The following is a 16275-nucleotide window of genomic DNA, read 5'->3' as shown; positions in this document are numbered from 1 at the left end:
TCTTTCACTAGGCATGTTCAGATCGGAACTTGGGCATGCCCAGTTCAAAACAGGTTGTTCATTGGCCAGTGAATATCCCGAAGGCTGTAGGGAAAAAGGTCCTGAAACGAGGAATGGGAGGGACTCCAAACACAATGATCAGCTGGAGCATGATCCGTAGTGGGTACTATAGTCCACCATGTTTTAAAATTGTATGTTTTATCACACTTTAAGGTGGTTTAAGCTTTCAGCCTAAAAACCTAAAGTTTAGAAGTCTGAAGAATGTTTTTAGGCAAAAGGCTAATACTTTGAATTATTTAAGTTGGCAAATGAATGGTACTATACTGATTCAAAACTTTCAAAACTATCTGATAGCTAACACAGTACAATACTCTGCTATTTCCACTTTGCTTGATATTGCTACCTCTTTATAGTTAGAAGTCAAGTTTAAGTTACACATATGTACAGAGCTTGGAGCAGCAGCGTGTGTACAGAGCATGGGGCAGCAGCGTGTGTACAGAGCATGGAGCAACAGCGTGTGTACAGAGCATGGAGCAACAGCGTGTGTACAGAGCATGGAGCAACAGCGTGTGTACAGAGCATGGAGCAGCAGTGTGTGTACAGAGCATGGAACAGCAGCGTGTGTACAGAGCATGGAGCAACAGCGTGTGTACAGAGCATGGAGCAACAGCGTGTGTACAGAGCATGGAGCAGCGGCGTGTGTACAGAGCATGGAGCAGCGGCGTGTGTACAGAGCATGGAGCAGCAGCGTGTGTACAGAGCATGGAGCAACAGCGTGTGTACAGAGCATGGAGCAAGAGCGTGTGTACAGAGCATGGAGCAGCTCTGGGGAACTTAACAGAGTCAGGTATGACCCCAGCCCTGTGCTCTGCTGAGTGAATGCTTCACTTTCCCCTTCATTACCAATGTCAGCTGTCATTATCTGTATCCAAACTGCTCCTGATCGATCCTGTTGTCGATCAGGAGCAGATCGGACATTTAGGAAATAATTGTCAGATCCTGTCAGTTGGAAGGGAAATTGCATTATGTGTACCCAGCATAATGTCCTACAATATTATTATACTGCATTGTGCATGACTGAGGGAGACCTTTCAGGAATTCCCCCCTTGAAAATCCTGGGTTTGCCACTGTATAAGGTAATAAATATGTCAGCCTCCATATCCCTCCCGCTTCAGTTGTCCTTAAACTATAGTTACAAGCTCATCTCACCATTCTTGTGCTTCATCTGCTTGCCGATCTCCCATAGAATGCGTGTGTAGCACACAATCATGACACCCAAAGGAGTGACAAACAAGGTGCAGAATGTGAACATATTGTAGACTGTCTCTTGCCAGCGCTCAGGGAAGCTCCCATGTGTGGCGCACTGTGTGAAGTTGGATCCAGGGAACGTCTGCAAGCGAAACAGGAACAGCTGCAAAAACAGCAGGAAAGTAATTAAGTGTTTTGAAAGTCACACATGAAATGTAAAGATATTGGTTCTTATCAGCATAGTCAAACTGGGACTGAAAAAGCATCCATGGCATATAAAATGCAGTAGCTCACATTTCCATCTGTGAAACAACATTAGCTAAAGCTCTATCTTTTATTGAGGATCATGTACTGCTGTGCAGATAAGTATGAGGAAATTAGGAATAATTACAAATTAAATGTTAATTGAAGCAATTATTATTATTTAGTATTTATATATCGCTGACATCTTCCACAGCGCTGTACACAGTATATTGTCTTGCCATTTAAAGAGAAACTGTGACAAAGAATTGAACTTTATCCCAATCAGTAGCTGATACCTCCTTTTACATGGGCAATCTATTCCTTTTCACGAACGGATCATCAGGGGGCGCTGTATGGCTGATATTGTGGTGAAACCTCTCCCACAGGAAACTTTGAGGACCATGGTCCTGGCAGTTTCCTGTCTGTGAACCTTGTTGCATTGTGGGAAATAGCTGTTTACAGCTGTTTCCAACTGCCAAAAAAGCAAGCAGCAGCTACTTCCAATGACATCACCTGCCAGCAGTAAAAATGTCACCATGTGATAAATGTTAGAATGTAAATCAAGTAAAAAGTTCTGGGGTAGTGAGCCCCTCAAGGTGCGATCTGGCCACCCGACAATCACTCGGCTGCTCCCATGTTAATCACTAGAGGAATATGTAAAAAAGAGAGGAGCGCTCTGAGATTTCCAGCAATGATAGATCAATTAACACTAGGAAAGGTCTCACCTAGTATTAGTGTGGCCGGTACAGCGTACTCAGCCGCGATTCGCATGCGTCCCTCTTAGGCAGCCGGGGACCGGGCTCTCCGTGGCAGCAAGGCAGAGACAGGGCGGAGGCAACGTCACCAGCTCCAGACCTCCTTGCGATGGTAGCGAGGACGTCTGTTCAAACACACGCTGGAAGGCGTGGTGAGCAGCGTCCAATTGTCCGTGAATGGTGAAAATAGAGGCAGGGGAATAGACTGGCCACAGTGTTACAATATGGCACAAAATACATATGGGACTATAAAATAAAGGTTTATTAAAATGACAACGCGTTTCCCGGAGGAACATCCTCCGCTTTCTCAAGTCTTACATTTACAATTGACAAGCACAATCCTTTATATAGCATACATCCTACATGATAGCCAATCAGCTTAGCCTGGGAAATGACCTCAAGGGATCCTAATGATCCTAATAGATCCGAAACTACCTTAGTACCCTTAGTAGAAAGGAAAGGAAAGTCTATTAGTTACTATGCATGCACTAAGATAGTAAGGCAGGTAATCAGTCACCCAGTGCATAGTGGAGGAAATCTAGCAAGGACCAGAAGTAAAACATAAAAGTTCCCACTGCAGTTTGAACTCCCACATTCTCCAAAGTATAACGTGACAATACAGAGCCATCAAAAACCCCTAATAAGGACTCATGGGTTCGAACTAGGACCCAAAGGGACAATTATCAATTTATAACATACATACACACATCAAGGTGCGCATGTACAGTTAACCTATATGAACATACATATGAGTCTGGGGGCCCGGTTCACAAAAGGGCGCCCACCCCCAGCGCGGCCGTCCCCGCGTGAATCCCCGGCGTCCCCGCGCGAATCTCCACGCCCGCGCGCAACCAGACGCCCCGCGCGAAACAGCCACCGCCCCCGCGCGCAAACGCGAACCCCCGCGCGAAAGCGACAACGATCCTGCACGAAGATCCGCGCCCGCGCGCGAACACGACAACGACCCCGCGCGAAAACACGCGCGAAAACGGCCGCGCCACAAGCCAGCACCCCCCTGCGAACCAAGCCCTGTGTCTTACAGTCCCCACCTAGCGTGGGGACTGCGAGGCAGACATACCATTCTTTGTCACACTCCAATACTATTGCAAAGTGGGTTGTAGGTGGCTCATCTCCTCAAGGCACTTATTCAGACCCCCCGGCTCCAATGTCCCCAATTTCAAGATCCAAAAGGACTCCCGTCTACAAAGCATGCGATATCTCTCATACTTATTGGAATGATGCACTTGTTCTATTATGGTGACCCTCAGAACGTCAAAATTCCTATTGTGCACTAAATTACAATGGTTAGACACCCCATGTTTTGGCTCCCCCTTGGTAACATTAAATCTGTGTTTATTAAGTCTGGTTTGGAATTTTTGGGTAGTGCGGCCTACATAGGCCAGGTTGCAGGGGCATGTTAGTAAGTATATTACATATGCACTTTGGCAGTCTACGCGACTTTTAATCGGATATTGTATTGAACCATTGGTTTGGAAGGTAACTGCACCATCGTTAATAGTTTTGCAACTGAGACACCGTGTGGACTTACATGAATAACACCCCAACTTCGCCTGATTCTCATTGTGGACTGGATTCCTGTTCATTGGTAATCTACTTGGCGCTACATAGCCCCTGATGGTCTTACCCCTCCTGAAGACCAGTTGGGGTCTCGGGGGGAGGGTTTGTTTAAGTACTGGATCACTCAGTAGAACTGGCCAATATTTTTCAAAAATATGTTTACATTCTCCAGCCTGTCCAGAAAAATCGACAATAATGGGCAGGCGATTGGTGATTGGATTCGCTGTTTCAGGATTCTTTCCCTTCCTAGAATCTTTGGGCAATAGACAATCGTGTTGTGAGAGGGCAAAGGCCCTCTCCTGGGCAGACTCTACCAAGGGAAGGGGATAATGTTTTTCCAAAAATCTTGATTTCAATACTTTAGATTGACGATTGAAATCATCGTCATTGGTGCAATTTCGGCGCAATCGTTTAAATTAGCCGAATGGCACATTTTTTAGCCACGGCTTGTGGTGGGCACTATGGTAATCAAGATACCCATTTCTATCGGTGGGTTTAAAATAATTCACTGTGCTAATGTTGGCAGTATCAGAATCGACTCTAATCTCTAGGTCCAAAAAATGTATCTTATGGGGGTTGGTCTCCATAGTAAAAGATAGACCCAATTGGTTGTCATTCAGGTATTCCACGTATCTCATTAATTCCTCCTCTGAACCCTCCCATACACATAGAATATCGTCTATGAAACGGCGATGTAGGACGAGGCCCGCCCGGAACGGGTTGTCAGTGGACCACACGAGTTGGTCCTCCAACCAACCCATATATAGATTTGCAAAGGCCGGAGCGAACCTCGTCCCCATCGCCGTTCCTCGCAACTGTAAATAGAAACAATCCAGGTAGGTAAAGTAGTTAGTCTTCAATATAAACTCGATAGAATCAAGTATGAATTGTTTTTGGGCGTCCGGCATAAGCGGATCGCCCTCCAAATAGTAACCAATGGCCCTGAGGCCCAAATCATGTGGTATATTAGTATATAGTGCACAGACGTCAAGGGTCACCCATCTGTGTAGGGGAATGGACCATTGTAGTTCCTTTAGTACCTGTATGGTATGGGTCGTGTCCTTTAAATAAGCAGGTAGCTGGCAGACGAACTTCTGGAGGTGGAGATCGATATAGTGGGAAAGACCACTCGTAATCGAGTCCACCCCCGCGACAATCGGTCTGCCAGGGGGATTTTTGGTGCATTTATGCACCTTTGGTAGGTGGTAGAAAAAAGGGATTTTGGGAGCCTCGATGTTAAGATAATTATATTCGTCGATCTTTATTACACCATTGGAAAGGGCCTGGCCAATAAGCTCTCTATATTTTTTAAGAAAGTCAGCCGTGGGGTCGTAGGTAAGCTTCTTGTAATATAGGGGATCCCCCAGTAGTCTAAGGGCCTCTTCCACGTATGTATCCCTGTCCTGAACCACCACCCCACCCCCCTTATCTGTCTCCCTGATGACAATAGTGTCATTCTACCTCAGTGATTTCAAGGCCTTCCTTTCAGACCTAGTGAGATTGGATCGGCGAACCGATTTGTTAGACAATTTTAGTATATCATTAGTAACCAGTTGGCAAAAGGTTTCTACTTGAGGACCTTTGTATTGAGTAGGATTGAATTTAGACTTGCCCTTTAATTTAGTTGGAATAGAATTGAATAGTAGCGAGTCTGCAAATTCATCAAAACCAGTGGAAAGGGGATCACTCAGATCCACTGTACCCACTATGTCCACAGTACTAACCTCTACATCACTAGAAGTTTTCTTATTTTTCTTAAGGGCAAAGTACCTTTGTAAGGACAGCTTGCGGATGTATGCATGTACATCAGTAAGGATTTGAAATGTATTCACCTTATCACTAGGACAGAAGGACAGTCCTTTATTTAAAATGGATACCTCACTAGAGGATAAGATATAGAAGGATAGATTAAAAATGGGAACTACAGGATTAGGGTCGATGGGGACATTTACGATTGGTGTTGTTTTTTTCCGGGCTCCAGTCCCTCTTCTACCCCTTCTGTGAGATCTAGATCTGACAGAGATCTTTTGAGTCTCTCTTTCCTGAAGAACTCCGTGATTCGTGGATATGTGGGGACAGGGAGCCGACTCCTGGATATTCGTTGTGGAATCGGAACCCTGTCCCCCCCTAAAAAAATCTTACAGGGAGAATCACCAGACGGGGATCTATACCTGGGGGGTCTAGTGGCAGTATTCTCCATCTTGTCTACGTCACTATCACCCTCAGGTGCACTTTTAGCAGGTTCAGCATGTACCTGGGCCTCAACAATCAATTGAGTAATATTGGTCAAGGGACTATTAATGGGCAGTATGGCAAGGGTCTGAGCCTCACTTACCAATTGCAATGCACTGACCAGTGGACTACAAGGGGCAATAGTGGGTAGGTCTGTATAAGAATTTTCCAGCGACATTTCAAGGCTGTCATCCGCTGCCATTGCCAACAGTGATGCGGCGGCCTCGGACGAGAGTCCATCCGTATTTAGCTGCATAGTCTCGGTTATAGTGGGCACAGATATGGGGATAGGGCTATTCCTAGGTGTACCAAACTTTGGTTTGGCCGCCATGGGTGGCTTGGTTGTTTTTTTGGAGTTGTAGAAAACCCTTGTACCATTATTCTGAATAATTCCTGTCTGGGTTAGTCCTTTAGAGATATTGACTCTTTCTCTGTAGTTCAAATATTTTGCCCTTTTCACAGGGGGTTTAGGGAATAATCTCTCATAACGTCCATAGGGGGCAGAGCATATTCCAGGGAGAGAGGATGCACGGTTAGCTCCATGGACATTGTCAGCTCTCATTGGCCCGTTTTGATAATAGCTGGGTTGTACTCCCATTTGAGCACCATATCTGGGTGCTGTAGGGATCGATATAAGGGAGGGCAGTTTTGTTGGCCCTATGTTATCACAGTCCTGAGGGGGGTGTATTGGTACTCTGCCAGACCGTTCTAACGTGTGCTCTTTCCCAGGCACTTTACATGCTCTGTTCTGTCCCCTAACATAGTCCGCCTGATCCCTGGCAAACTTCCCCACCTTTTTCCGGTACAATTCCCCTTCAAGATGGCGGAGTCTGCCAGTGACCCTGCAGTCCCAGGACATAAAAAATGGGTCCCCCTTATATTTTTCAAGTGAGTTCATTTCCCTCTCGATGTCCACCTGTAATAGGCGGATAATGGATTCCCTTTTAGCAATAATGATATCCATAGCCTCGATTGACTTGCTGTCCCAATAGTTATCCCATGTCTCCGTATAATCTACATCAGACATAAATGCGGATTGTAAAGGGACCCTGAGACCTCGTTGCACAATTCTAGCGTTCTTATACTTTTCCATAAACAATATATCTATTGAATGTTTCATTTCCTTTTCCAATAGATCCTCCAAGCTCCTCATCTGAGTAATAATAATTTTCTCTCTAGGACCATCCCGTGTTAACCACTTGAGGACCTAGGGCTTTCTACCCCTTAAGGACCGGCCACTTTTTTTCCATTCAGACCACTGCAGCTTTCACGGTTTATTGCTCGCTCATACAACCTACCACCTAAATGAATTTTGGCTCCTTTTCTTGTCACTAATAAAGCTTTCTTTTGATGCTATTTGATTGCTCCTGCGATTTTTACTTTTTATTATATTCATCAAAAAAGACATGAATTTTGGCAAAAAAATGATTTTTTTAACTTTCTGTGCTGACATTTTTCAAATAAAGTAAAATTTCTGTATACATGCAGCGCGAAAAATGTGGACAAACATGTTTTTGATAAAAAAAAACCCATTCAGTGTATATTTATTGGTTTGGGTAAAAGTTATAGCGTTTATAAACTATGGTGCCAAAAGTGAATTTTCCCATTTTCAAGCATCTCTGACTTTTCTGACCCCCTGTCATGTTTCATGAGGGGCTAGAATTCCAGGATAGTATAAATACCCCCCAAATGACCCCATTTTGGAAAGAAGACATCCCAAAGTATTCACTGAGAGGCATAGTGAGTTCATAGAAGATATTATTTTTTGTCACAAGTAAGCGGAAAATGACACTTTGTGAGAAAAAAAAAAAAAAAAAAAGTTTCCATTTCTTCTAACTTGCGACAAAAAAAAATGAAATCTGCCACGGACTCACCATGCCCCTCTCTGAATACCTTGAAGGGTCTACTTTCCAAAATGGGGTCATTTGTGGGGTGTGTTTACTGTCCTGACATTTTGGGGGGTGCTAAATTGTAAGCACCCCTGTAAAGCCTAAAGGTGCTCATTGGACTTTGGGCCCCTTAGCGCAGTTAGGCTGCAAAAAAGTGCCACACATGTGGTATTGCCGTACTCAGGAGAAGTAGTATAATGTGTTTTGGGGTGTATTTTTACACATACCCATGCTGGGTGGGAGAAATATCTCTGTAAATGACAATGTTTTGATTTTTTTTACACACAATTGTCCATTTACAGAGTTATTTCTCCCACCCAGCATGGGTATGTGTAAAAATACACCCCAAAACACATTATACTACTTCTCCCGAGTACGGCGGTACCACATGTGTGGCACTTTTTTGCACCCCAAGTACGCTAAGGGGCCCAAAGTCCAATGAGTACCTTTAGGATTTCACAGGTCATTTTGCGGAATTTGATTTCCAGACTACTCCTCACGGTTTAGGGCCCCTAAAATGCCAGGGCAGTATAGGAACCCCACAAATGACCCCATTTTAGAAAGAAGACACCCCAAGGTATTCCGTTAGGAGTATGGTGAGTTCATAGAAGATTTTATTTTTTGTCACAAGTTAGTGGAAAATGACACTTTGTGAAAAAAACATTAAAAATCTATTTTCCGCTAACTTTCGACAAAAAATAAAATCTTCTATGAACTCACCATACTCCTAACGGAATACCTTGGGGTGTCTTCTTTCTAAAATGGGGTCATTTGTGGGGTTCCTATACTGCCCTGGCATTTTAGGGGCCCTAAGCCGTGAGGAGGAGTCTGGAAATCAAATTCCGCAAAATGACCTGTGAAATCCTAAAGGTGCTCATTGGACTTTGGGCCCTTTAGCGCAGTTAGGGTGCAAAAAAGTGCCACACATGTGGTATCGCCGTACTCGGGAGAAGTAGTACAATGTGTTTTGGGGTGTATTTTTACACATACCCATGCTGGGTGGGAGAAATACCTCTGTAAATGACAATCTTTTGATTTTTTTACACACAATTGTCCATTTACAGAGATATTTCTCCCACCCAGCATGGGTATGTGTAAAAATACACCCCAAAACACATTGTACTACTTCTCCCGAGTACGGCGATACCACATGTGTGGCACTTTTTTGCACCCTAACTGCGCTAAAGGGCCCAAAGTCCAATGAGCACCTTTAGGCTTTCACAGGTCATTTTGCGGAATTTGATTTCCAGACTACTCCTCACGGTTTAGGGCCCCTAAAATGCCAGGGCAGTATAGGAACCCCACAAATGACCCCATTTTAGAAAGAAGACACCCCAAGGTATTCCGTTAGGAGTATGGTGAGTTCATAGAAGATTTTATTTTTTGTCACAAGTTAGTGGAAAATGACACTTTGTGAAAAAAACATTAAAAATCTATTTTCCGCTAACTTTCGACAAAAAATAAAATCTTCTATGAACTCACCATACTCCTAACGGAATACCTTGGGGTGTCTTCTTTCTAAAATGGGGTCATTTGTGGGGTTCCTATACTGCCCTGGCATTTTAGGGGCCCTAAGCCGTGAGGAGGAGTCTGGAAATCAAATTCCGCAAAATGACCTGTGAAATCCTAAAGGTGCTCATTGGACTTTGGGCCCTTTAGCGCAGTTAGGGTGCAAAAAAGTGCCACACATGTGGTATCGCCGTACTCGGGAGAAGTAGTACAATGTGTTTTGGGGTGTATTTTTACACATACCCATGCTGGGTGGGAGAAATACCTCTGTAAATGGACAATTGTGCGTAAAAAAATCAAAAGATTGTCATTTACAGAGGTATTTCTCCCACCCAGCATGGGTATGTGTAAAAATACACCCCAAAACACATTGTACTACTTCTCCCGAGTACGGCAATACCACGTGTGGCACTTTTTTGCACCCTAACTGCTCTAAGGGGCCCAGAGTCCAATGAGTACCTTTAGGCTTTACAGGGGTGCTCACAATTTAGCACCCCGCCCACTTGCCAGGACAGTTAACAAACCCCACAAATGACCCCATTTTGGAAAGAATACACAACAAGGTATTCCATGAGGGTAATGGTGAGGTCATTGAAAATTTTATTTTTTGTCACAAGTTAACGGAAAATGACACTTTGTTAAAAAAAAATAAAAAAAAAAATTCTGCTAACTTGTGACAAAAATTTAAATCTTTTATGAACTCACTGTGCACCTCACATAATACTTTAGGGTGTCCTCTTTCCAAAATGGGGTCATTTGTGGAGTCTGTCCTGGCATTTTAGGGTCTCTGCAATCATTACATGTATGGCCAGTATTAGGAGTTTCTGCTATACTCCTTATATTGGGTATACAAGTAATGCACTCTGGGCTGAAAGGAAAAATGAACGGCAAACATACCTTGCTCCCCATCAATGGCAGATCTTCCTCCACATCAATGGCAGTGATAACCTCAGGAGAGAGACACCCCGTGCCACCCTGCACTCAGGGTGAGCCACCAACTTATGTGACTGGGCCTCAGAACTTTAGTATACAGCATTATGCCTGTAGGATACAGCAATATGCCTGCCAATAGAGATGACTCTGTGTGGCATTAAAGCATCATCATCGGCCCAAATCACATATAAACCGGGGGTGTCCACACTCAAGGGAAATTCAAACATGCCGTCTTATATCGCCAATCCAGGACAGATCAGCAATATCAAGCATGGAAACCGATCCTTCTTCCCACTTTTATGCTTACCCGTTTGGTCTTCAAGCTTACCTCTCCTCTCCCTGCGACAATGTGCAAAAGACCACTGAGTGTGTGCCTACTCCTGTGTCTGGAGTTCCCTAGGTTCTAATAGTGTACCTGCTCGTGGTACCTCTCAAAACACGGCCCTACGCATAGGCCAGGCTGGTCAGGACAGCGGGGACAATAAAAACTGGTGTCATTCCTTCTTCCAGTCCTGCTGCAGACACGACAACGTTTTCTTCGGATGCGTTGACCTGGGGCACACGGAATCTGATAGGCGTAATGCCTACCATGCAGTCGGCTAGTTGCATCTGGGGGGGGGGGCCTGGCACCTCCTGGATACAGGATGTCCAGAATGATCTGTTCCTGAAATTGGAGGAAAGATCCAGTTCTCCCAGCCTTACTGTAGAGAACAAAGCTGTTGTAAACTGCCAATTGAATCAGATAAAAAGACACTTTCTTATACCAGCGTCTTGTTTTCCGGGTAACTAAATAGGGCGCTAACCTCTGGTCATTGAAGTCCACCCCTCCCATGTTGACATTATATTCGTGGACGACAAGGGGCTTTTCAATGACCTTAGTTGCCCGTTGAATTTGGACAGTCGTGTCTGTGTGAATGGTGGACAGAAAGTAAACGTCCCTCTTGTCCTTCCATTTCACCGCGAGCAGGTCTTCAGTACGCAAGGCGGCCCTCTGCCCCCGTTGAAGTCTGGTGGTAACGAGCCGTTGGGGGAAGCCCTGGCGACTAGGCCGCGCAGTGCCACAGCATCGGATTCCTTCTAACTTTAAGTGCTGAAAGAGGGCCACACTTGTGTAATAATTGTCCACAAAAAGATGGTACCCCTTCCGGAACAAGGGTGACACCAAGTCCCACACAACCTTTCCACTGCTCCCCAGGTAGTCAGGGCATCCGACCGGCTCCAATTTTGAGTCTTTTCCCTCATAGACCCTAAAACGACATGTATAGCCTGTGGCCCTTTCACAGAGCTTATACAGTTTCACCCCATACCGGGCGCGCTTGCTTGGGATGTACTGTTTGATGCCAAGGCGCCCGGTAAAGCGTAAGAGGGACTCGTCTACGCAGATGTTCTGTTCAGGGATATAAGCATCTGCAAATGTTGAGGACAGGTGGTCTATGAGGGGCCGAATTTTGTGGAGCCGGTCATAAGCAGGGTCTCCCCTTTCAAGACAGGTTTCGTCGTCGTTGAAGTGCAGGAAGCGCAGGATGGACTCAAATCGTGTCCTGGACATGGCAGCAGGGTACAAGGGAACATGATGTACTGGGTTCGTAGACCAATACGACCGCAATACATTTTGTTTCATTAGTCCCAAGTGAAGGATAAGGGCCAAAAAGATTTTAATGTCGGAAACTTGGACTGGTTTCCACCCGAAAGGCTGGGCATACATGCTCTCCGGGTGCTCGGTGATGAATTGTGTGGCTTTACGATTGGTCTCAACCACAATTAAGTCCAGGAGAACCTGGGTGATGAACAGCTGCAAAAAGTCTAGGGCCGTTCCTAGATGAGCTGTCGCCACCTGGACTCCAGACTGGGCGGTGAAAGGGGGCACTACGGGTGCGGCGGAATCAGGGGATTGCCAATCTGGTTGTGCCAGCACCTCTGGGAGTCTATGGGTACTACGGGCCCGTCTTCTTCTTGGTGGCTGCGACGGGGGTACTACTGCACTTGCCACCGTACCAGTTTCCACTTCCATGCTGACGCTCACCACTTCGTCAGGGTCTACGGAAGCACTGGCACTAAGTCCAGGAGATGCTGCGCTGCTGGTGCCTGCCTCACCAAGAAAACTATCAACAGCGCTAGCACCACCCTGCTGCCCTTGAGGCGGATCCTGCGCCACCTGCGGTCTAACGACTTGGGGTCTGGTACGCCTGGCTGTAGCCGGGACCATAGCCTCGTCATCAGTATCGGTCAGGGAACCACTGCTTTCTACAGGTTCAAAATTGGACCCGGAAGATTCGACGGATGATTCTTCCCAAAAGAACTCATCCGACTGGTCCATATACCTGTATACCTCGTCATCGGAAAGCCCCCTTCTTGCCATTTTGGATTGCTAAATTTATGGGGTTTTCCTCCGAGACTACCCAGAAAAAAAGAGCACCTACCTAGCAAAAAGGGAGTATTTGAGAGGTATTGGGGTTGGTGGGAAGTGGGGTCTCAGAGGCAATCAAACAATCACGGGACAATCAAATCCAATTACAGCACAATCGACTCCAATCACAGCACAAGCAGATCTGATGCACTCGGAAGGTGATGGGGGGAGGGTGGGATTGGGTGTGGCGGGAAGTGGGGTCTCAGGCAATCAAACAATCACGGGGCAATCGAAGCCGATCACGGGACAATCAAATACAATTACAGCACAATCGACTCCAATCACAGCCCAATCAAATCTGATGCACTCGGAAGGTGATGGGGGGAGGGTGGGATTGGGTGTGGCGGGAAGTGGGGTCTCAGGCAATCAAACAATCACGGGGCAATCGAAGCCGATCACGGGACAATCAAATACAATTACAGCACAATCGACTCCAATCACAGCACAAGCAAATCTGATGCACTCGGAAGGTGGTGGTTGGAGGTGGTGGGGGGAGGGTGGGGTTGGGTGTGGTGGGGGGGGGGGGGAGGGTGGGGTTGGGTGTGGTGGGAAGTGGGGTCTCGGGCAATCAAACAATCACGGGACAATCGAAGCAGATCACGGGAAAATCAAATACAATCGCAGCCCAATCAAATACAAGCGCAGCACAATCGAATACAAGCGCAGCACAGTCAAAAACAATGCACTTGGACGGTGATTAGGGGGGGGGGTCTGAGGGCGATTTGAGGGAGTGGGGGGTTGATCAGGAGCCTGCACGGGGCAAACTGAGTCCTGATCTGATGAGAGGCAGACACAGGGGGTTACTGATCGCAGATCAGTTAGTGATTGCTGGGGAGGACAGATGTAAACAAAGAGCAGGGGATGTAATCAGAAGGGGGGTATGAGGGCAATCGAGGGCCTGGGCAGGTGATCGGTTACCCCCGCGGGGCAGTTAGGGTCTGCTCTGATGGGTGGGGGTGCCAAGGGGTGATGGACAGGTGATAGACAGGTGATCAGAGGGGGATCAGAGGGGGATCAGAGGGTAAGGTAGCTGTATACAGATGTATACAGTATACAGGGGGGTAGTCTGGGATGGAGTCTGGGGGTGATCTAAAGGTAGGGGGGGGGGATCAGGGGTGACTAGGAGGCAGTTAGGGACCTAACGCAGGGGATAGCGTTTAAAGTTAGTGATAGGTGGGGGGGTTGGGGTTTTTAAAGGGGTGCAAGGGTGCTGGCAGGGGTCTGCTGGGGTGATCAGGGGGGGTATGAGGCCTGGGGTGGGAGATCAGGGGGGCTGTAGGCAAAAAAAAACGTGTGTGCTGTATACTCACAAAGTGCTTCCTCCTCGCTAGTGGTCTCTGCAACAATGAGACCACGAGGCGAGGAGGAAGCACGTATAAGGCACTTTGTTTACTTAACAAAGTGCCTTATACATTCTGATTGGCCATTGTTACGGATTCCTCCGCTCGCCGGCTCTGCTAAGTGGCCGGCGAGCAGAGGCAAAATGCCAGGCTTCCGACTCCCGGCGGAGGATCGCGTCACGGATGACGCGATCGCTCCGCCCACGCCCATACAAGGACCGCCGCATTTTGTCTATACGGCGGTCCTTGCGGCGTCAGCTTCCCGGCCGCCATTTGTCTATACGGCGGTCGGGAAGTAGTTAAAGGCCGCTCTCCCCCCGCAGGACAACCCAAGGATAATCTGAATACCTTCCTATTAGCATAGTATTCCATAGTTCAGGCAGTCATAGGCATAAAACCACAATTAATAAAACAAATTAGCTAGCAATAAAAGCGATATTGATATACAGTAAAACACAATAACAATTCCAGGAAAGCACATATGGCAGTCCTAGTTAGACCCAAAGAAGGGAATGCGCGTACCCCTGTACAGTTGCACGCATAAACATATACACATATAAAGGTAACCTTGATACAAGGTATTAGTCACCAATCAATCGGATGGCCTCCGCTCCACAGTCCCGTGTAGTCAGCGACTCAAGGTAAAGATCAAGTAAAAAGTTCTGGGGTAGTGAGCCCCTCAAGGTGCGATCTGGCCACCCGAAAATCACTCGGCTGCTCCCATGTTAATCACTAGAGAAATATGTAAAAAAGAGAGGAGCGCTCTGAGATTTCCAGCAATGATAGATCAATTAACACTAGGAAAGGTCTCACCTAGTATTAGTGTGGCCGGTACAGCGTACTCAGCCGCGATTCGCATGCGTCCCTCTTAGGCAGCCGGGGACCGGGCTCTCCGTGGCAGCAAGGCAGAGACAGGGCGGAGGCAACGTCACCAGCTCCAGACCTCCTTGCGATGGTAGCGAGGACGTCTGTTCAAACACACGCTGGAAGGCGTGGTGAGCAGCGTCCAATTGTCCGTGAATGGTGAAAATAGAGGCAGGGGAATAGACTGGCCACAGTGTTACAATATGGCACAAAATACATATGGGACTATAAAATAAAGGTTTATTAAAATGACAACGCGTTTCCCGGAGGAACATCCTCCGCTTTCTCAAGTCTTACATTTACAATTGACAAGCACAATCCTTTATACAGCATACATCCTACATGATAGCCAATCAGCTTAGCCTGGGAAATGACCTCAAGGGATCCTAATGATCCTAATAGATCCGAAACTACCTTAGTACCCTTAGTAGAAAGGAAAGGAAAGTCTATTAGTTACTATGCATGCACTAAGATAGTAAGGCAGGTAATCAGTCACCCAGTGCATAGTGGAGGAAATCTAGCAAGGACCAGAAGTAAAACATAGACATAGAACAAGTGCATCATTCCAATAAGTATGAGAGATATCGCATGCTTTGTAGACGGGAGTCCTTTTGGATCTTGAAATTGGGGACATTGGAGCCATATTGTAACACTGTGGCCAGTCTATTCCCCTGCCTCTATTTTCACCATTCACGGACAATTGGACGCTGCTCACCACGCCTTCCAGCGTGTGTTTGAACAGACGTCCTCGCTACCATCGCAAGGAGGTCTGGAGCTGGTGACGTTGCCTCCGCCCTGTCTCTGCCTTGCTGCCACGGAGAGCCCGGTCCCCGGCTGCCTAAGAGGGACGCATGCGAATCGCGGCTGAGTACGCTGTACCGGCCACACTAATACTAGGTGAGACCTTTCCTAGTGTTAATTGATCTATCATTGCTGGAAATCTCAGAGCGCTCCTCTCTTTTTTACAGAATGTAAATCAGGGAGAGGAAAGCTTTTACAGTGGCAAACACCGACTAAATCATTTATACATAATTATTGTAAAAACGAAGCAATTTTTTACATTACATTAATTTCACTGGAGTTCCTCTTTAACGGTCCCTCAGAGGGGCTCACAATGTAATCCCTCCCATAGTCATATGTCTATGTATCATGTAGTGTATGTAGTCTAGGGCCAATTTTTAAGGGGAAGCCAATTAACTTTTCAGAAAGCCATTGCCATGCCTACTGCCTGCATGTTTTACAAAGTCAGAGACTATTCATTACAAATCGTGAGTGTG

General features: G+C 46.4%; 1 protein-coding gene across 2 annotated transcripts in view; it reads right to left on the bottom strand.

The window, feature by feature from the left end:
- LOC137561174 (gonadotropin-releasing hormone II receptor-like) overlaps positions 1-16275 on the bottom strand; it is a 75200-nt gene that overhangs the window by 17275 nt on the left and 41650 nt on the right. For both annotated transcript variants that reach the window (XM_068272433.1, XM_068272432.1), the window contains exon 4: positions 1210-1411. In XM_068272433.1, coding sequence (XP_068128534.1) covers positions 1210-1411 — 202 coding nt within the window. The remainder of the gene's footprint in view (positions 1-1209; positions 1412-16275) is intronic.

Source organism: Hyperolius riggenbachi, chromosome 3 (assembly GCF_040937935.1).
Source record: "Hyperolius riggenbachi isolate aHypRig1 chromosome 3, aHypRig1.pri, whole genome shotgun sequence".
Taxonomy (NCBI): domain Eukaryota; kingdom Metazoa; phylum Chordata; class Amphibia; order Anura; family Hyperoliidae; genus Hyperolius; species Hyperolius riggenbachi.
This window is presented reverse-complemented; position numbering and strand designations above follow the sequence as displayed.